The sequence below is a fragment of the Nannospalax galili genome, unplaced genomic scaffold (genome assembly GCF_000622305.1).
Source record: "Nannospalax galili isolate Female #2095 unplaced genomic scaffold, S.galili_v1.0 scaffold1138, whole genome shotgun sequence".
NCBI lineage: Eukaryota > Metazoa > Chordata > Mammalia > Rodentia > Spalacidae > Nannospalax > Nannospalax galili.
In genome coordinates, this window is record NW_008342297.1 from 2,869,997 (window position 1) to 2,887,005 (window position 17,009).

At 49.4% G+C, this 17,009-nt stretch overlaps 1 protein-coding gene across 1 annotated transcript in view; it reads left to right on the forward strand.

Annotated features, from left to right (window-relative positions):
* Inpp5d (inositol polyphosphate-5-phosphatase D) overlaps window positions 1-10,981 on the forward strand; it is a 121,706-nt gene extending 110,725 nt beyond the window's left edge. The window contains exons 22-27 of the mRNA XM_008838107.2: window positions 764-851; window positions 1,970-2,119; window positions 3,094-3,190; window positions 5,356-5,634; window positions 8,225-8,825; window positions 10,284-10,981. Of these exons, the coding sequence (XP_008836329.1) occupies window positions 764-851; window positions 1,970-2,119; window positions 3,094-3,190; window positions 5,356-5,634; window positions 8,225-8,825; window positions 10,284-10,286 (1,218 nt within the window). The 3' untranslated portion in view covers window positions 10,287-10,981. The remainder of the gene's footprint in view (window positions 1-763; window positions 852-1,969; window positions 2,120-3,093; window positions 3,191-5,355; window positions 5,635-8,224; window positions 8,826-10,283) is intronic.
* Window positions 10,982-17,009: the final 6,028 nt, after the last annotated feature.

Below are 17,009 nucleotides of genomic sequence, written 5' to 3' on the forward strand. Positions count from 1 at the left end.
CCTCCCTCCCTCCCTTCCTTCCTTCCTTTCCAAAGGCCCTTGCTTTGTAGCCCTGGCTAGCCAAGAACTTGCTTTGTAAACCAGGCTGGCCACCAACTTGCAGCAATCCTCCTCCCTCAGCCTCCCAAGTACTGGGATTATAGATGTGCAACACCAGGTCCAGGACTTATTTGTTTGTCTGTTTATTTCTTGTAGTGATAGGGGTTGAATCCAAGCCTTTGCACATGCTAGACAAGCACCCTACCATTGAACTATATCCCCAGCATGTCTGAGCAATTTTTTAGCAGCAGGAAGTTGGGGGCAGGACTGGCATGTAGGAGTCTGTCATTCACCAAGCCATACCTCTAGCAATCTACAGAACACTTCAGCCTCAGCCGAGGCTGCAGACCTGGCAGGAGGCTGAGAAGAAGGATGGCACTGGGGGGGGGGGGGATTATTCCAGACCTGGTTACTGGCCCCTCCCCCTAGGTCCCTGCAGAGAAGGGAAGGGAGGGTGGAGGTAATGGACTTGGGGCCTGGGAGCTCAGCTGAGCTTAGGAGACCTGGGGCTCAGGAAAAACTTATCCCCCTCCTCCTGGCTGGGCAGACTGTACAGATGGGCTCCTATTTCCTCCTTTGGGCATGGAGAGCCAAGAATTGAGTATGGTTGAAAGAATATCTTCAGTTCCATCCTGTGTGTTCCTGACATCAATACCTGTGACCCTCATCCACCTGTCCCCACCTGCCCCCACCTGTGGACTCTAATCCAGTGCCTCCTCTGCAGCTGAAGCCCATTATCTCTGACCCTGAGTACCTCCTGGACCAGCACATCTTGATCAGCATTAAGTCCTCGGACAGTGATGAATCATATGGTAAGCATCCCAGGCCAGGGGCCTCATCTGCCCATTAGCCACAGCCTCTGAAATGAAAGAGGTGATGGCTCACCACCTGCCGCTCCCTGCCGTGCCCTCTGCTACCCCTTTCTCTGTCCCAGGACTGCCAAAGGGACTTTTCCTGGTGGGTTTCCATTCCTGCCCCTTGGGGCTTCTAGTACAACTGCCAGAAACCTTGATCCTCCCTCCTAGCCTTGCCAGGCAAGTTGTAGATATTCTATGACTTATATAACAAGACCTAAAGGAGTAGGTGTTGTTCCTCAGTCAGTAAATGGGTGAATTGAGGCCCAGAGAGGTCAAGTGACCTGTCGAAGTCACACAGATAGTCATCAGATGGACTATGACCTGAACCCAAGTCTGCCTGCACCAGTGTGCCTCTTCTGCATCCCCAGCCAGCTCCTCAGCCTGAGGTCCGGACCTGAAGCCCGCCCTGCTGGTAAATCAGCTTCCCAGTCTGGCTCCTTTTTGTTTCAATTTTTTTTTTTTCTTTATACAAAAGTTTTAGACTTGGAGACTGGTGAGATGACTCAGCAGTTAAGAGCACTGGCTGCTCTTGCAGAGGACCTGGGCTTGGTTCCCAACACCCACATGGCAGATAACAACCATCCAATACTCCAGTTCCAGGGGATCCAGTGCCCTCTTCTGGCCTCCTTGGGCATAGCACCCACGGTGCCCTTAGATCCGTGCAGGCAAAACACACGTACATTTAAAAAAAAGAAAACTTTAAAAAATTTTAGACTCATCTATGCTCTTACCTGCCTGTCTGTTTTTTTATTTCTTGCTCTGTTTCAAACCTTGGGAAGTGAATATTCCCTTCAGCAATCGGATTAGCATTTAACTCTGTTTCTCTGAAGGATTTTCAAAGATTTCATTTTTCTCTTCATGTTAATCCATAGAGAGTTCTTTCTGCTATGAGACTTGAGACATTTGCCCCAAATTGCTAAGGCATTGATCGAGAGGGTTTGTTAGCTAATACCTACCTGGACAATTGTTTCAAGGTACTGTCTTCCGGTGGAAGAGCTGATCTCCAGGCATGTGCCAAGGCTGCCCCATATTAAGGTCTTGACTTTGCTTGCTCTTATCACTCCTCTCCCCAGGTGAAGGGTGCATTGCCCTTCGGCTGGAGGCCACAGAGACTCAGCTGCCCATCTACACACCTCTCACTCACCACGGGGAGATGACTGGCCACTTCCAGGGGGAGATTAAGCTGCAGACTTCCCAGGGCAAGAAGAGGGAAAAACTCTACGGTAGGCCAACCCCCTCTGGGCTCTCCCAGGGGCTACTGTGTCAGAGACAGGCATGTGCGTTCTCTCAGCAAAGTCATTCAGTATTCTGTCCTGTACCCTCAAAACAGAACATGATTTGGAAAGACTTAGGCAGCTGGGTGTGATGGCACACACCTGTACTCCTGGTACTCAGGAGGCTGAGGCAGGAGGATCATAAGATCAAAGCTAGCCTGTGTCTCATGTCTCATTTATCTCTCACAACAGCCCTGTGAGCCGAGTGTGGTTATCCTTGTTTGGCAGATGGGGAAACTGAGGCACAGAGCGCCTAGGTGACTGGTTGAAGGTTACATACCTAGAAAGTGGCTAGGCAAAGGTGAAGGTACGGGTTCATCTAGGGCAGGAGCTGGAAGGCACAATGCTTGTCTGTGTGTTATGGGAACAGAGAGAACAGAGCTCGCTTCATGGGAAGTGGGGCTCCCCGTGCCAGGGGAGGCACTGACACTCCCTCTGTGGCTCCCCTGTGCCCTGTGGAGCTCTTTAGTGGGACAGTGGGTTGGAGAGATGGAGAGTCAGCACCTAGCAGCCAGGCATCCAATTCAGAAATAAAGCTGGGAGTCCTCGCTCTCCCTAAGCCCCATGAACAGATTGGCTCTGAGTACAAAGTACTCTTACAGAGTTACATAGTTGTGTTTGTTTTGTTCAGCTCTGATGAGAAATGTTTGCCTGTTTTGTCCCTGACTGAACCAATAAGTTGGAAATACTTCATGAAATGACAACTGGGCCATGACTATCCATTTTCCTTTTGGAGCTATGGCAGGCATTATTAATCAATCACTGAACCTGAGGATTTGGAAGCCTCAGACTCTTGCTTAAAACACCTGCCCTGACGGCTGTTTACTGTCCAGCTTTGGCTTGCAAATGGATAGCACTTTGCCATGTCTGACCTGTGTGGGGGCCGAGTCCTCACATGCTCCTTCCTGGGCCTTCTCTTCCAGACTTTGTGAAGACAGAGCGGGATGAGTCCAGTGGAATGAAGTGTATGAAGACCCTCACCAGCCATGACCCCATGAGGCAGTGGGAGCCTGCCGGCAGGTAGAGCACACTTTCTAAGACTCAGTGCGACTAGGAGGGCTTTACAGGCCAGAGTCCAGGAGAGGGCAACGCAGGGAACAGGAAAGCCGAGGCTGGAGGAACAGGATGCCGTAGCCCAGAGGACTCATTCTCCTGCCTTAGCTTCACACCTGAGCACAAATCCACCTCTCTGGGGAGGTCCTCATGACTGATGAAGCCTAGGCGATCCTACTGTGTTGGAAAGTTCAGTTCAGCTCAACCAGCATCGCACCTGTTGTATGTCGGGGAGAAACTAAGGCAAATATGATTCCTGGCCTAGAAACTCACTGCTAGCTGGTGGAAGGGTGCACGGTCCGGGCAGAAGGGGCTGCAGATGACTGAGTGATTCCAGGGCAGCACGTGCCTTCCCTGCATTCCCGGTCCCACGAGGCCAGGAACATCAGCATTCATGTGTCCCCATCTGAGACCATCTATCTTTGTTCCTATTGTGACAAATACTCTGACCAAAAGCAAGCTAGGAAAGAAAAGGTTTGTTTGGCTAACAGATCCAGGTTATACCCAAGTCCCCATTACTGTGATGATGTCAGAGCAAGAACTTAAAGCGTCACATCCACAGTCAAGAACAGAGAGAGAATAAATGCATGACTCCTTGCTTGCTTTCTTCATTCTTAAAGTTTCAGGCCCCAGCCTAGGAAATGGCGCCACCCACAGTGGGCTGGGTCTTCCTACATCAGTCAGTCAAGACAGGCCCCTACAAACATGCCCACAGGCCATCCTCATCTAGATAATTCCTCATTAAGGCTCTTTCCCAGATGATTCTAGGTTGTATCAAGTCCACGGTTAAAACTAACCAGCGTGGTGCTGGCTGTCCAGACATGGTGGCACACCCTTTAGTCCTGGCACTTGGGAGGCAGAGACTAGGCAGATCCCTGTGAATTCAAGCCCAGCCTGGTCTACATAGTGAGTTCCAGGCCAGCTGGGTCTATAGGGAGACCCTGTCTCAAAAAGACCAGAAAAAAAAAAAACAGAAAAGATGATTGAAAGAAATGTATCCAGGTTGCTCTTGATAGATCAGACATTCCAATCTGCATTATTAGAGGACAGTGGTCCTCAATACCAGGATTGCTTCCACCTCCTGATGTGATCTTGAGTCCCAGAATTAAACTGGCTAGGGTTCTGGTGTCTGCCGGCTAACCTGCTAAAGGCAGCTGCTCTGTTCCTCTTCTGCGTTCCCCTCTAGCCCTCACCCCTTGCACACGGCAACACTCTGCTCTAGCCCGCTCCCTAGTCCCCTCCAACTGCAAATGGTCACAGTGAGGACCCTGTGGCTTCCCTTGCAGCTTTCCGTCTCTGTCCCCTACAGACTGCAGCCAGCTCTGCAGTGTCATCATCTGCTTCAAGCTTCTTCTTTTCCCTTGGTGACTTGCCAGTAGCAGACATTAGTAGGTGGGCATGAGCTAAAGCTGGTGACCTGGCTGTGTGGGAAGAGGGTATGTGCAGAGGCTCCTTACAAGCTATATCCTCAGAATGTTGTTAGTCCTCCTGAGTCGGTACCTGACACAGTGACAGGGTGTGGCGTGTGACTGCAAGTTTGTTTCACCCGTGTCAGAACTGTGTCCTCCACAGTTTTCAAACCTCCCATTTGCACCTCTAAGCCTTGACCTCTGTGACCACATACACATCTTGTCATTCTGATGCCTTACACAGAATGTGAAACCAACGTATCCTAGGTGAACTTTGTCTAGAGTCTGCCTTGAAAATGCCCTCCTTACACTCTGACCCTTCCACAGCTCTGGGCCTGCAGGTGCTCATGCCCCTATCCCACTTGCTGACTGGCCTTCAGAGAGTCTTACAATAGGCCAAACCCTGCCCCGACGCCAGGGCCTTTGCTTCACCCTTGGCATTGTCCAAAGCCTGCTCCCTTTCTTCTCTCTTGTCTGCATGACATCCAGTCTCAGCTCAAAGACCACCTTGGGTGGGCCTTCTCTAGCCCCTCCCTGCCCCAGTGGGACCCAGCCCTCCCTCTTATCTCCCTCTACTGTGTTGCAAGTACACGAATGAACAAATGTGCCCACTGCCTCAGAAATGAAAGTACAGAGAGACTAAGGACCCCGGGGCACTGTCCTCAGGCCGGGACCAACCAAGATGGGAAGAGGTCTCAGTCATGCCTCCATCTCTTCCCACAGGGTCCCTGCTGCCTGTGGTGCCCCCAGTCTCACAGAGATCATCAACCCCAACTACATGGGCATGGGACCCTTCGGACAGCCCCTGCATGGGAAGCCATCCCTGTCCCCAGACCAGCAGCTCACAACCTGGAGCTATGACCAGCTACCCAAGGACTCCTCCCTGGGGCCTGGGAGAGGAGAGGGTCCACTGACCCCTCCCTCCCAGCCACCTCTGTCTCCAAAGAAGTTCTCGTCCTCCACAGCCAACCGAGGTCCCTGCCCCAGGGCCCAGGAGGCAAGGTAAGTGTCCTCTGAATTAAGTATTTTCCTGCTCACAATGCCCCCCAGATGACAGCCTCAAGAGGGCAGGGGTTGGGATCTGCTCTGACTACTCTAGCTTCTGCCCACATCCTAAATAATGGGTGCAACTTGATTTTAAAGGGGATTAGTGGAGGAGGGGGCGGTGCCAAGAAAAGAACCTCTTACAAAGTCTGTACTTACTGACAACATTTCTTTCATTTTAATATATTTTATCTATTATTATTTTATGTGTATGAGTGTATTGCCTACAGATATGTAAATGTATGTGTGTCATGCAATGCCTGTGGAGGTCAGAAGAGGGCATTGGATTCCCTGGAACTGGAGTTAAGGATGGTTCATAGCCACCATGTGGGTACTGGGAATCAAACCTGGGTCCTCTGCAAGAGGAGCCAGTGCTCCTAAGTGCTGAGCCATCTCTCCAGCCCCATGACAACGACATTTCTAAAACCAGCGACTCCTCGGGCATCTTCCACTCCCTGGAGGACCCTGTGGAACACAAATGGGGATTTCTGAGTAGAAATCTACCCCACCAAATTTCTCTCTTTTCTCAAAAATGAGCATCTCTGTTCTAATACACAACTTTCCAGACTCTCCTGTTGACAGTTAGAAAGGGCGTAGCATGAGGATCAGCAAGATGGCTCAGCAGGTGACGGTGCTGCTGCCAAGCCCCACAACCTGGGTCAATCCCCAGAACCCATGTGCTGGAAGAAGAGAACTGTCTTCCACAAGCTGCACTCTGACCTCCACACACACACATCACACACACACACATCACGCACACATGGTGTATACACATATACACTCATGTATAAATTTGTAAATGTAGTTTTTTTTTTTTAAGTATCAAGCTAGGATGGGACTGGAGAGATGGTTCAGTGGTTAAGATCACTGGCTGCTATTGCAGAGGACCTGGGTTTGAATCCCAGTACCCACATGGTGGCTAACAACTATCCATAACTCCAGTTCCAGAGTTCCAGCACCCTCTTCTGTCCTCTACAGGCATTGCACAACACAGGTGTACTTACATACATACAGGCATAAAAGTCATACACATAAAATAAAAGTAATTAAATTTTAAAAATTGGGGGAAAAAAGGAACAAGCTAGGTTCCTCTCCCAAAGCCTCCACGGCTTCCTCTCTTTGGCCCTTGGAGGAAGATATCCTCCCTGAGACCCAGCACCTCTGAACAGTTTTGCTCATAGTTCCCTCAGCCAAGCAGAGCAATAAGCTCCCAAGGACCCACATTTCATTTCTTCCACCATGGCATCCTTTCTGCAGCAAGCAGAACCCAGAACACTGTCCTGGGAGATCACGATCGTGCCAGTAGCTAGAAGAAGTGAGCTCCTGTTCCTCACTTCATAACTTGCTCAGCAGCAGGTCACCTCAAGTGAGACCTGCGAGCAATTAGGAAACAGGCAAGAGAAGACAGCGCTACTTTCCCTGGCGTTACGGCCTGGGACCTGCCCATGCTGCAAATGGGCTGTGTGCTTGTCATTAGCGTTTGTTTCCCAGTACTCACATCTGTCCCTCTGGTTAGACACACACACACACGCACACACACGCTGTTTGTTCCTTCCTACCACGAGCCCTGAAGTGAGGGAAGAGCTTGGGGCAGCTGGCCTCAGAGTCAAGAAGCAGAGAGAGATGAACACTGGTGCTCAGCCAGTTCTCCTCTTTATTCATCCAGGACCCCAGCCCATGGGATGATGCTGCCCACTATGGGCAAGTCTTCCCACTTCAGTTAACCCAATAAACACAGTCCCCCATTGGCATGCCCAGAGGCCTGTCTCCCAGGTGATTCTAGATCCCATCAAGTTGACCACTGAGATTAACTGTCGTAGGAACTGTACTTCCTAGAGTCCTCCCAAGAGAACGCTTTAAGACTCTGGGGAGAATGCCATGACTATAGTCCCTGAGCCCAGGGCTTGTTCTGTGGTGCATGGCAGCTTCGCTGTGGCTTCCTACATGTTTGCTGCATGGAGCACAGATGGTCACTGATCCATTCTTCCATTCTCCAGAGCATCCATGCAAGTGAGGGGCCAGAACAGAATTGCTGAACACAGCAGAGAAGAGTGTGGGGGTCCTTGGGGATGCCAGGAGAGGGGGAGGCAGCATTGTCTGCTGAAAACAGGGTTGATATTGGGGTGTCATGTAAGTTCACATTTCCCTCTCCTCAAAACCTCCAGGGATGTCTCCCTTGCTTCCAGATGCATTTGTATGAACAGCTTTGGGTTTTGGTTGGTTGGTTGGTGTTTGGTTTTTAGTGGGAAAGATCTCAGCCCAGAGCTGAGGTTGTCTCTGAGGATATGGAGAAATGCAGAGTAGCATCACACCTTCTCCTCTTGTTATTTATTAATTTAAAAAATTATCAAGGGGAAGATCATGTACAATTATCCATTTCAAAATGAATAATTTCATGACATTCGGTATAGTCCCATTATGCAACCGCCATTTGTATCTAGTTCTAGATTTTTATTATCCCAAAATGAAAGCCCAGAAGCATGAAGCTTCCACTTCCCAGATCCTGACTTCTGCACACATTTCTTCCCACTCCCCTCCCTCTCCCCAGACCTGGTGACCTGGGGAAGAACCCAGCAGAAGCTTTGCTTCAGGAGGACCTCCAGCTGACGAAGCCAGAGATGTTTGAGAACCCACTGTATGGGTCTGTGAGTTCCTTCCCTAAGCTGGTTCCTAGGAAAGAGCAGGAGTCCCCCAAGATGCTGCGGAAGGAGCCCCCACCCTGCCCAGACCTAGGAATCTCATCACCCAGTGTCCTGCTCCCCAAAGCCCCGGAAGCCGAAAGCAGCAAGGGGACGGGCAAGCAGGCCCCCATGCCTGTAATTGGCCCCACACCCCGGGTCCGCTCCTTCACCTGCTCCTCCCCTGCTGAGGGCAGGACGACCAGTGGGGACAAGAGTCAAGGGAAGCCCAAGACCTCGGCCAGTGCCCAAGCCCCAGTGCCAGCCAAGAGGCCCATCAAGCCTTCCAGGTCAGAAATGAGCCAGCAGACGACACCCACACCAGCACCACGACCACCCCTGCCAGTCAAGAGCCCAGCGGTCCTACAGCTGCAGCACTCCAAAGGCCGAGACTACCGGGATAACACAGAGCTCCCCCACCACAGCAAGCACCGTCCGGAGGAAAGCCTGCTCAGCAGGACAGCCATGCAGGTGTGCTGGGGCACGTGTGTGTGCGTGTGTGTATATGTGCATGTGACTGGCCCGGGAGAGGCCTGTGCTGTGACAAAAGGCTACACCTGGCCTCTGTCCCCTGTGTCCGTTACTGGTCCTATACTTCCCCTGCAGTGATTCGTGAAAGGGACGGAGGAAGTGCTATGGATAAATCCCTATCCCTGTAAAGTAAGAGAGTAGATCTAGGTCATTTATATTTTACTCTTTTTTAATTATTTATGGATATGAGTGTATTGCCTACATGTGTATAAGTGCACCCATTTTGTGCAATACTCACGGAGGTCAGAAGAGGGTGATCCCCTGGAACTGGAGTTATAAACAGTTGTTAGCGGCCATGTGGGTGCTGGGAACCAAACCCATTTCCTCTGTTAGAGTAGTCTGTACTCTTAACTACTGAGCCATCTCTCCAGTCCATTTATATTTTATTTTATTCTTATAATCCTTAGTTTTAATATATTCACTTTTTAAAAATGCTCCTAGTATTTTAGAGACTTCAGATAGAATATCCTTTCCTATTCTTTGGTAAATCTGTCAGTGGTTAAGAACAGTTTAGACCTGGGCATGGTGGTACACCCTACACTCCAAGCACTTTGGAGGGCTAAGGGAGGTTTTCAAGACCAGCCTGGGATGTGTGGTAAGACACTGTCTTAAAAACAACAGCAACAGTCTGGGAGTTATTGTAGCTCAGTGGCGGAATATACACTAAAGCCCACAAGAAGCCCTCAGTTGAATCCCCAACACCAAAAAGAAAAGAACAGACTCTCGAACCAGATTGTTGGTGGTTCAGTTACTTTATTTTACTGCAATGCTGGGGATAAAACCCAGGACCTTGGGCACAATAGGCAAATGGTATACAGAGCTACGCTCCTAATTCCCTGTCAGATTTAAACCCCAGATCTCAGCTTCCCAGCTCTGTGCCCTGAGCCTCAATTTATCTGTGAAAAGGGGTTATGAGGGCTGGGCCTGGTGTCACATGCCTTTAATCCCAGCACTCAGGAGGCAGAAACAGGCAGATCTTTGTGAGATCAAGGCCAGCCTGGTCTATATAGTGAATTCCAGGCCTACTGGGGCTACAGGGATGACCCTGTCTCAAAAAGACAAAAAAGGTGCAGGGCTGTGAATCTACCATACAGATTTATGGGGAGAATTAAATTTAAATTATGTCATATACTGTCACTGTATGTCATATTTACCTTTGTAACTCAGTACTCAAAATTTCATGTATTATATATAATATTTGTATATCCGTTTGGTATATATTGTATTCCATATATATATATATATATATATATATATATATATGGATTAGCATAGAAAGTATGTAGGGTAGACTGGTGCTTTTCATGCAGAGGTGACTAACCTCATACCCAGCACTTCACGTCAAATGTGGCCTGGAGCTAATGAGGCCCTGAAAGTCCTTCTGTTTTCATCCTACAGTGAATCCCTTGCGAGCGGCCCATGGTGGGCTCCCAGAGGAACATCATGAAGCCGATCTAAGCCTCCCAGGACCTCCTGCTGGCTCCTCTTACCTAGCTTCAGCACAAGGCTGTGTCTTTTTTTAGGAAAGGGCCTCACTTTTGTGTGGCCCAAGAAGTGTGCTGGGTGTAACACTGGGCAGCAGATGCCGAGGCTGGATGGAGAACACGCACCAGATGGACAACAGACAGCCGGGCCTCTCGGAACTTCGACCTCAGGGTCTTGTTCCAGTTCACCATTGTGAAGAAAGGAACTGAGGTGCCTGTCTGAGGGTGAAGATATAAATAATAATAATAATAATATAATAATAATAATAATAGCCGTGTGCCACGTGCTGTGCTAAGTGCTTTATGAACATTTGTCAGGATGACCTCCAGACCTAAGGTTCCAGCCATCCCGAACCATGTGCCCAGACCCACCAGTCCCAAATCGTATGCCCTGAGAAGTTTAAAACAAAGCATTAAGAAGGCCAGGAACCCCTCCTGAGCAAGACAGGCTTAGCTGCAGAACTTGAAGAGTCTGCATGGCTTATTTAGGGTACATGGAGCCTGGTGCTGTCCAGCAAGCTGCTTTAGCTAAGGCTAGGTTTCTGGTAAGCTCTTATGGAGAGCTAGATCTGCCTGGTCTCTCTCTCTCTCTCTCTCTCTCTCTCTCTCTCTCTCTCTCTTGAAAACATGCATATGATGACAAAGTATAAGTATGATAAATCCTGTCATAGTGTTGAAATATATAAACCATTTTATATTAATGATATTAGCACACTGTGAACATTTTTTGAAAATTAAACAACCCCTTGAGTTATCAGGAACCAGAAATCAGCTCCAATTCTCCTGTAAAGAGATGTGGCCTCAACCCAGGCTAGCCATGTCAGACCCCTGATGAATACAGACCATGCTTCCCCTATAGCACTAGAGATTGACGGCTGCTTCTAAGCTCTGGGTTCAGCTAAGTGCTCCCAGAACGTCTGCTGTGCTAAGAAAGAGTCTCCACTATTGTTCCCGATGGCTGAGCTCTTCAGCCTGCTGCCAGGGAGGGTGAGCCTTGGTCCCAGGCTCTCAAAATAGCATGGCCTGTTCCCAAGTGCCGTGGCTTTCAGCCCTGCATCCTTGGTTAGCAGGAGAAAAGGATGGTGATGTCTTTTCTTGTGTTGCTTTTGGATATATTAGAATTGATGTAGGAAACCGGATTCTGAGTATGGTGGAGAGCAGAAGAGCAGGTGCACACCCTGTGTGCCCCAGTTTGTGTGACCAATAAATTGTTCCTTTCCCACTTGATTCCTGTGTGGCATTTCCCCATATATAGTTCTTTCCTGGCTATAGGTACTGTAGAGACAAGTCGGGGGTAGGAGGAGGTGGTTGAGGGTTCATGGCGGTAACAGGAAAACAGTATCCTAACTGGATAGAACTTTGGATCCAGTGTCCCGTGGAAACTATTTGAAGTTGGTCATGGACAGGGACAAAGGTATTTGTCGCTCCTTCCATACATGAATCTGCTTAGGACTCCAAATACCCAGAAGCCACCCAACTTCAACAAGTATCCTCTGACACCTGCTGTCCTACAGCCTGCAAGCTCCCCCTAGCTTTTACAAGTGTCGATTGTTCCAGGGACAGTAGACACACACAAAGCCCCTGGGGCACTGGCTACTGCTTGGTACCACTAGCACAGTGCCATGGCCCTGGCCTGCCCTGCCACCTCGAGCTGTTCAGCATCTGTCCTGCTCACAGCCCCAAGCCTTGCTTCTAGACAGAACTCCAGGGAGTGGGAGTGACATCCTTGACAACCACCAAGTACAGCATTCACTGCCTCCCACGATGGCCCCTGTGGACTGAGAGCGCAACGGACCTCAGCTCCTCACCTCTACTCAGGTGGGCACCTCTCCTGCAGATTCACTTCCTGGTCCCCATACAGAACTTCACCCCATCTCTAGCCCCCGACAATCTGACCCGATAGGCTAGGGGCCAGGGTAAAGAGACAGCTAGAGATTCCTTGATGTTCTAGAGCTCAGAGCAAAGGGAGAGGAAGCACAGGTATTTAGCATGCAGCTTAAATACCTTGTTTCTTATTACCTGTGCTTACCACCCCCTCCTCTGAGCGCTAGTCACCTGAACAGACTACTACGCCCTCTTCCCTCTTCCCTCTTCCCTCTTCCCTCTTCCCTCTTCCCTCTTCCCTCTTCCCTCTTCCCTCTTCCCTCTTCCCTCTTCCCTCTTCCCTCTTCCTCCACAGTCCAACACAGCTGTCTCCAGCTTTGCATGTGGATGAGCAACTGGGGCCCCCATGCCCACAATTGGGAAATACTACAAGTGAAGTTTCATCCCTGTGTTTCTAACCCCGTAGTCCAGCACCCACCCCTGAGCTCCCTGACCACCTTCTCTGGGCTCTGGACTACCACCATCCCCCATCCCCTGGGACCCATACTAGACAACTGTTTCTCTTCCTGACAATTCTAGCCCTCTCCAACACTCAGGTCTACGGCAGAGGAAGGGGGAGCCAGGTATTGCCCCTCCTGGTTACCTTCATTTTTTTCACCAAGCTTCATAACTAAAAAGGCAGGTGGGTTAACAAGCTTCCCTCACAAACTGTTACAGCCCTAGAATGACCCATCACCCCCAAAGTTGTAAAATGATAGTCACTCTTTTGGGAAGCAAATTTGCCCTTCTTTGGCTGTATGAAACTGGTCACAGCCCAGATTTGCTGTTTCCATAACAATGGTAGCTGGCATAGATATGTGAGCATCTCTCCAAGCCACTGGTCCAGAGGGAGCTGCAGCCCTGCCAGGCCACCTGCGGCCAGGATGGGCAGCCACTTTGCCCCTCCTCCAGCCTTTCCGTTACCTTACCATGGCATTTCTGGCCGCCCGATAGGAGGGAAATGAGTGGGTCACTGAGAAAATCACCCACAGCTACCTTCCCTAACCCCAGCCTGCCCGGTCTGTCTTTGTTTGTCCTTAAAATAGCTCTTTTCTCTCTGCAAACTAATTTCCATGGAGACCCAACCATGGAAAGACCCAGAAGCTTTCTGTGAGGAAGCTAGCTCACTCCCAGCCTTCACTCCAACAGAGAGACCCTTTATAATGCAAATGTCTGGTCTCACCCCCACATATACCCACCAAATCTGTACAGAGACGCACAGGGGCACATGGAATCCAGGTAGACTGTGGTTACGTGCTATTTGACGGCTTCTCCAAGCTCATCACTCACTCCCCTCTCGGCTCACAGATGACCCAACCTCTGATCCTGCTTGTGAGTGATCTCAGACCTGGTGTTCATGGTTCACATTCTCCTAGATATGCTAGGCCTTAGGACACCACGGGGACAAGGCATGGCTATGGCTCTGGGACAGACAGAATGGAGCTTAAATACCTTGATTTTATTGCCTGAAAAATGGTCTTGGGCAATACAAGCCTGATAACCTGAATTCAAGCCCTGGAACCCAGAACCTGTGTAAAAAGCCAGATGCAGGGGTGTACATCTGTAATCCCAGCATCTCTCCTTTGAGATGGAAGGAGAAAGGAGACTCACCCAGAAGTTCAGAGGTCAGATAGCCTGGACTACGCAGCTCAGCAGCAGAAACAAGAGTGACCCTGCCTCAACAAGGTGGAAGGTGAGACCCAACTCCTGAAAGTTGTCCTCTGACTTCCACATACACGCTGTGGCACAAACATGCCTATACTCCCATACATACACATGAGCATGTGCATGCACGCAAAATAATCATTAAAATGACAAGGAGGCTGATTTGGGGCCAGGACATTTCTCATTAGTTTGGGTTCAGACAGTGAGGCAGATTCAAGTGCAAGGAGGCATTGGAGGTAAAGCAGGAACCCTAGGAGAGGGTGGGGACCTGAGATAAGGAAGAGACAAACGCCCTCCTGGTCAGTGACTGCTGGGCCAGCTGGGCTTGATAATGGACAGCAGCATGAGGCACATGCCTATTACCGCATTCAAAGAATCACGTTAAGAGCTGCCTCAGGGAGCTCATTAGTCCTCAGCTCCTGGCCTAAGCTGAAAGCCAGCTTTCAAGGCTGGGCAAGAGCCTTCTGGAATAAAGGGGTGTGTCTCCTCCGCCCACCAACAGCACAGAGGTCTGGTGCCAGGCCAGCCCACAGCCACCGGCTCCTCTTGTTTCTTAGTGCCTGTGGCCTGTCATTCCTGGGTGCTCAAGCAGACGTCTCTAGAAGGGGCTCTCCCTTAGGGTGCATTTCTCACTTCAGAAGACCCCCAAAGAAGACCCAGGGAAGAACACTCCAGACAGAATGAGGTATGCAGACCCGAAGGTGAGAAAGAGCTCAGCCTGTTCGAAAAACTAAAAAGAACTAGTGTCTATGACAGTGAGCGAGATGGAGCTGGAGCAGGAGGGAATCAGGAGGTGGGGCTGGGGCTGGGGGTCCCAGATAGCTAGATTCTCAGAGAGCCACAGGGTCCGTGTGGTGTGTGGCTATGGGAGAGGTTCACTGCTCAGAGTGGAGCTGCACCGGGATGTTTGTACTGAAAGAGGAAAGAAAGAGGCACTTGTGACAGCATTGTGGGAGGTGGTGACCAAAGAGGGGAGACCACAGGCCGAGGCAATGAAGAGCCTAGATTAGCATCTTCACCCTGTCCCTGGCACCTAACCCAGGACAAGAACCTGAGGCCTCTCAGGTCAGGCTTCATGGTCAGGTCAGACATAGGGGACAAAACGGCCAGACTTTATGGGGTCCCATACTCAAGGGGTTGTCAGATTTAGCAAGTGAAAATAGATGATGCCCAATTAGATTTGAATTTCAGCTAAACAACAAACAAATTTTAGTACAAGTTTATTCCCCAAACTGTCTGAAATTGGAATTTTGCTAACAGTTCCTATGTTTTTTCTGGTAAACCTTGCCCTGCTCCATCTACCTGAGGACCCACCTCCTAGAGTTGGGGGACCACCACGCTTCCCGCAGTGAGGTGTTGCCACCTTGAATCTCTGTAAGATACAGGGTCAAAGCAGGCCAAGAGCAGAGACAGTGGCCACACCCACCACACCCAAGCTCAGATTCTACTTCACAAAGAACCACAGGGAAGGTGAGCACACTGTTTCGGTTTGGGGTGTTTTACTGAGGCAGGGTCTCCCTGTAGCCCCAACTGGCCTGATTGCACAGAGATCCAAGTCTCTGCCTCCCAAGTGCTGAGATTAAAGGGGTCCACCACCACGTTCAGCTAGAGAGAACTATTTTTTAAGTTAGAATTTATAGATTAGAGCTTAAAGCAGTAAAATATCTTTTCAAAGTTTAATTTAGGCCAGACATGTTGACACATGCCTCTAATCTTAGCACTCAGGAGACAGAAGCAAGTGGATCTTTGTGAGATTGAGGCCAGCCTGGTCTACATAGTGAATTCCAGGCCAGTCAGATCTGCATAGTGAGACCCTGTCTCAAAAATAAATAAAAATGTCAATATACTTCAGAGGAGCATACTAAAATTCGGAATTTCATAATATCCAGGATAAAAAAATTATACAAAAAGCCTCACCCATACAGGGGGATGGAGAGATGACTTAACGGTTAAGAGCAATGGCTGTTCTTGCAGAGGACCTGGGTTCAACTCCCAGCACCTACATGGCAGCTAACAACCATCCATAACTCCAGTTCCAGGGGATCCGACGCCCTCTTCTAATCTCTGTGGGCATTGCACAGGACGGGTGCACTTACACATATGCAGGCAATATACTCATACACATAAAAATAATAAATAAAATATAAAACCTCACCCATCTCAAGAAAGGAGTGATCAGCCCCATTCCAGATGCTGAAATTATCAGCTATTATCACTATTGTGTGTGTGTGTGTGTGTGTGTGTGTGTGTGTGTGTGTCACTATATTCCAAAACTGTCTCGGCTATCTCATGTTGCTGTACCAGAATTTACATGGACTTTATATAGATGTTCATTTGACTCATGATTCTGGAGGGCAGGAAGTTCAAGGCTGAGGGGCCACAGGTAGTTGAGGGCCTTCTTACTGCATCGTAACAGGGCAGAAGGCATCACACGGTGAGGGAGTGCACACCAGAGAGTGAGGGGCACTGTACACAACCTTTTATCAGACTCCACTGTCACGGTAACTAACCTGATCCTCTGTGAAAGGCATGAAGCTATCCATGAGGGCTTGGCCTCTTCAAGGACCCACCTCTTAACATGCCTCCTTCCAGGATGAAGTTCCAACACATTCAAGTGGTAGCAAGGGCATAAAGGAAAATATTCTTGGGCTGGTGAGATGGCTCAGGGAGCAAAGGTGCTTGCTGCCAAGCCTGGAGACCCGAGTTCAATCCCCAAGACCCACACGGTGGAAGAGCATTGACCCTTGCAAGCTCCTCTCTGATGCACATGCACAGCAGCATGCATAGTGCATTCAATAGATAAATAAATGTGATAAAAATTCAAAGGATAATACTCTTGAAATAAATAAAAATATAGGCAATCTCATCAGGGAAAGAGACAATGTTCAACCCAGAAATCTACTTCCACGCCTTTAGTTCCAACACTGGGAAGCAGAGGCAGGTTGGTATATCTGTGAGTTTGAGGCCAACCTGGTCTACATAATGAGTTCCAGGGTAGCCATTGCTGTATAACAAAACCTTGTCTCAAAAAAACAATGCTAGAGGAATTTCTTTTGGCCAAGAGGAAGGTAGGAGGGAAGAAGAGAGGGAGAAAACGGGGAGAGGAGGTAGG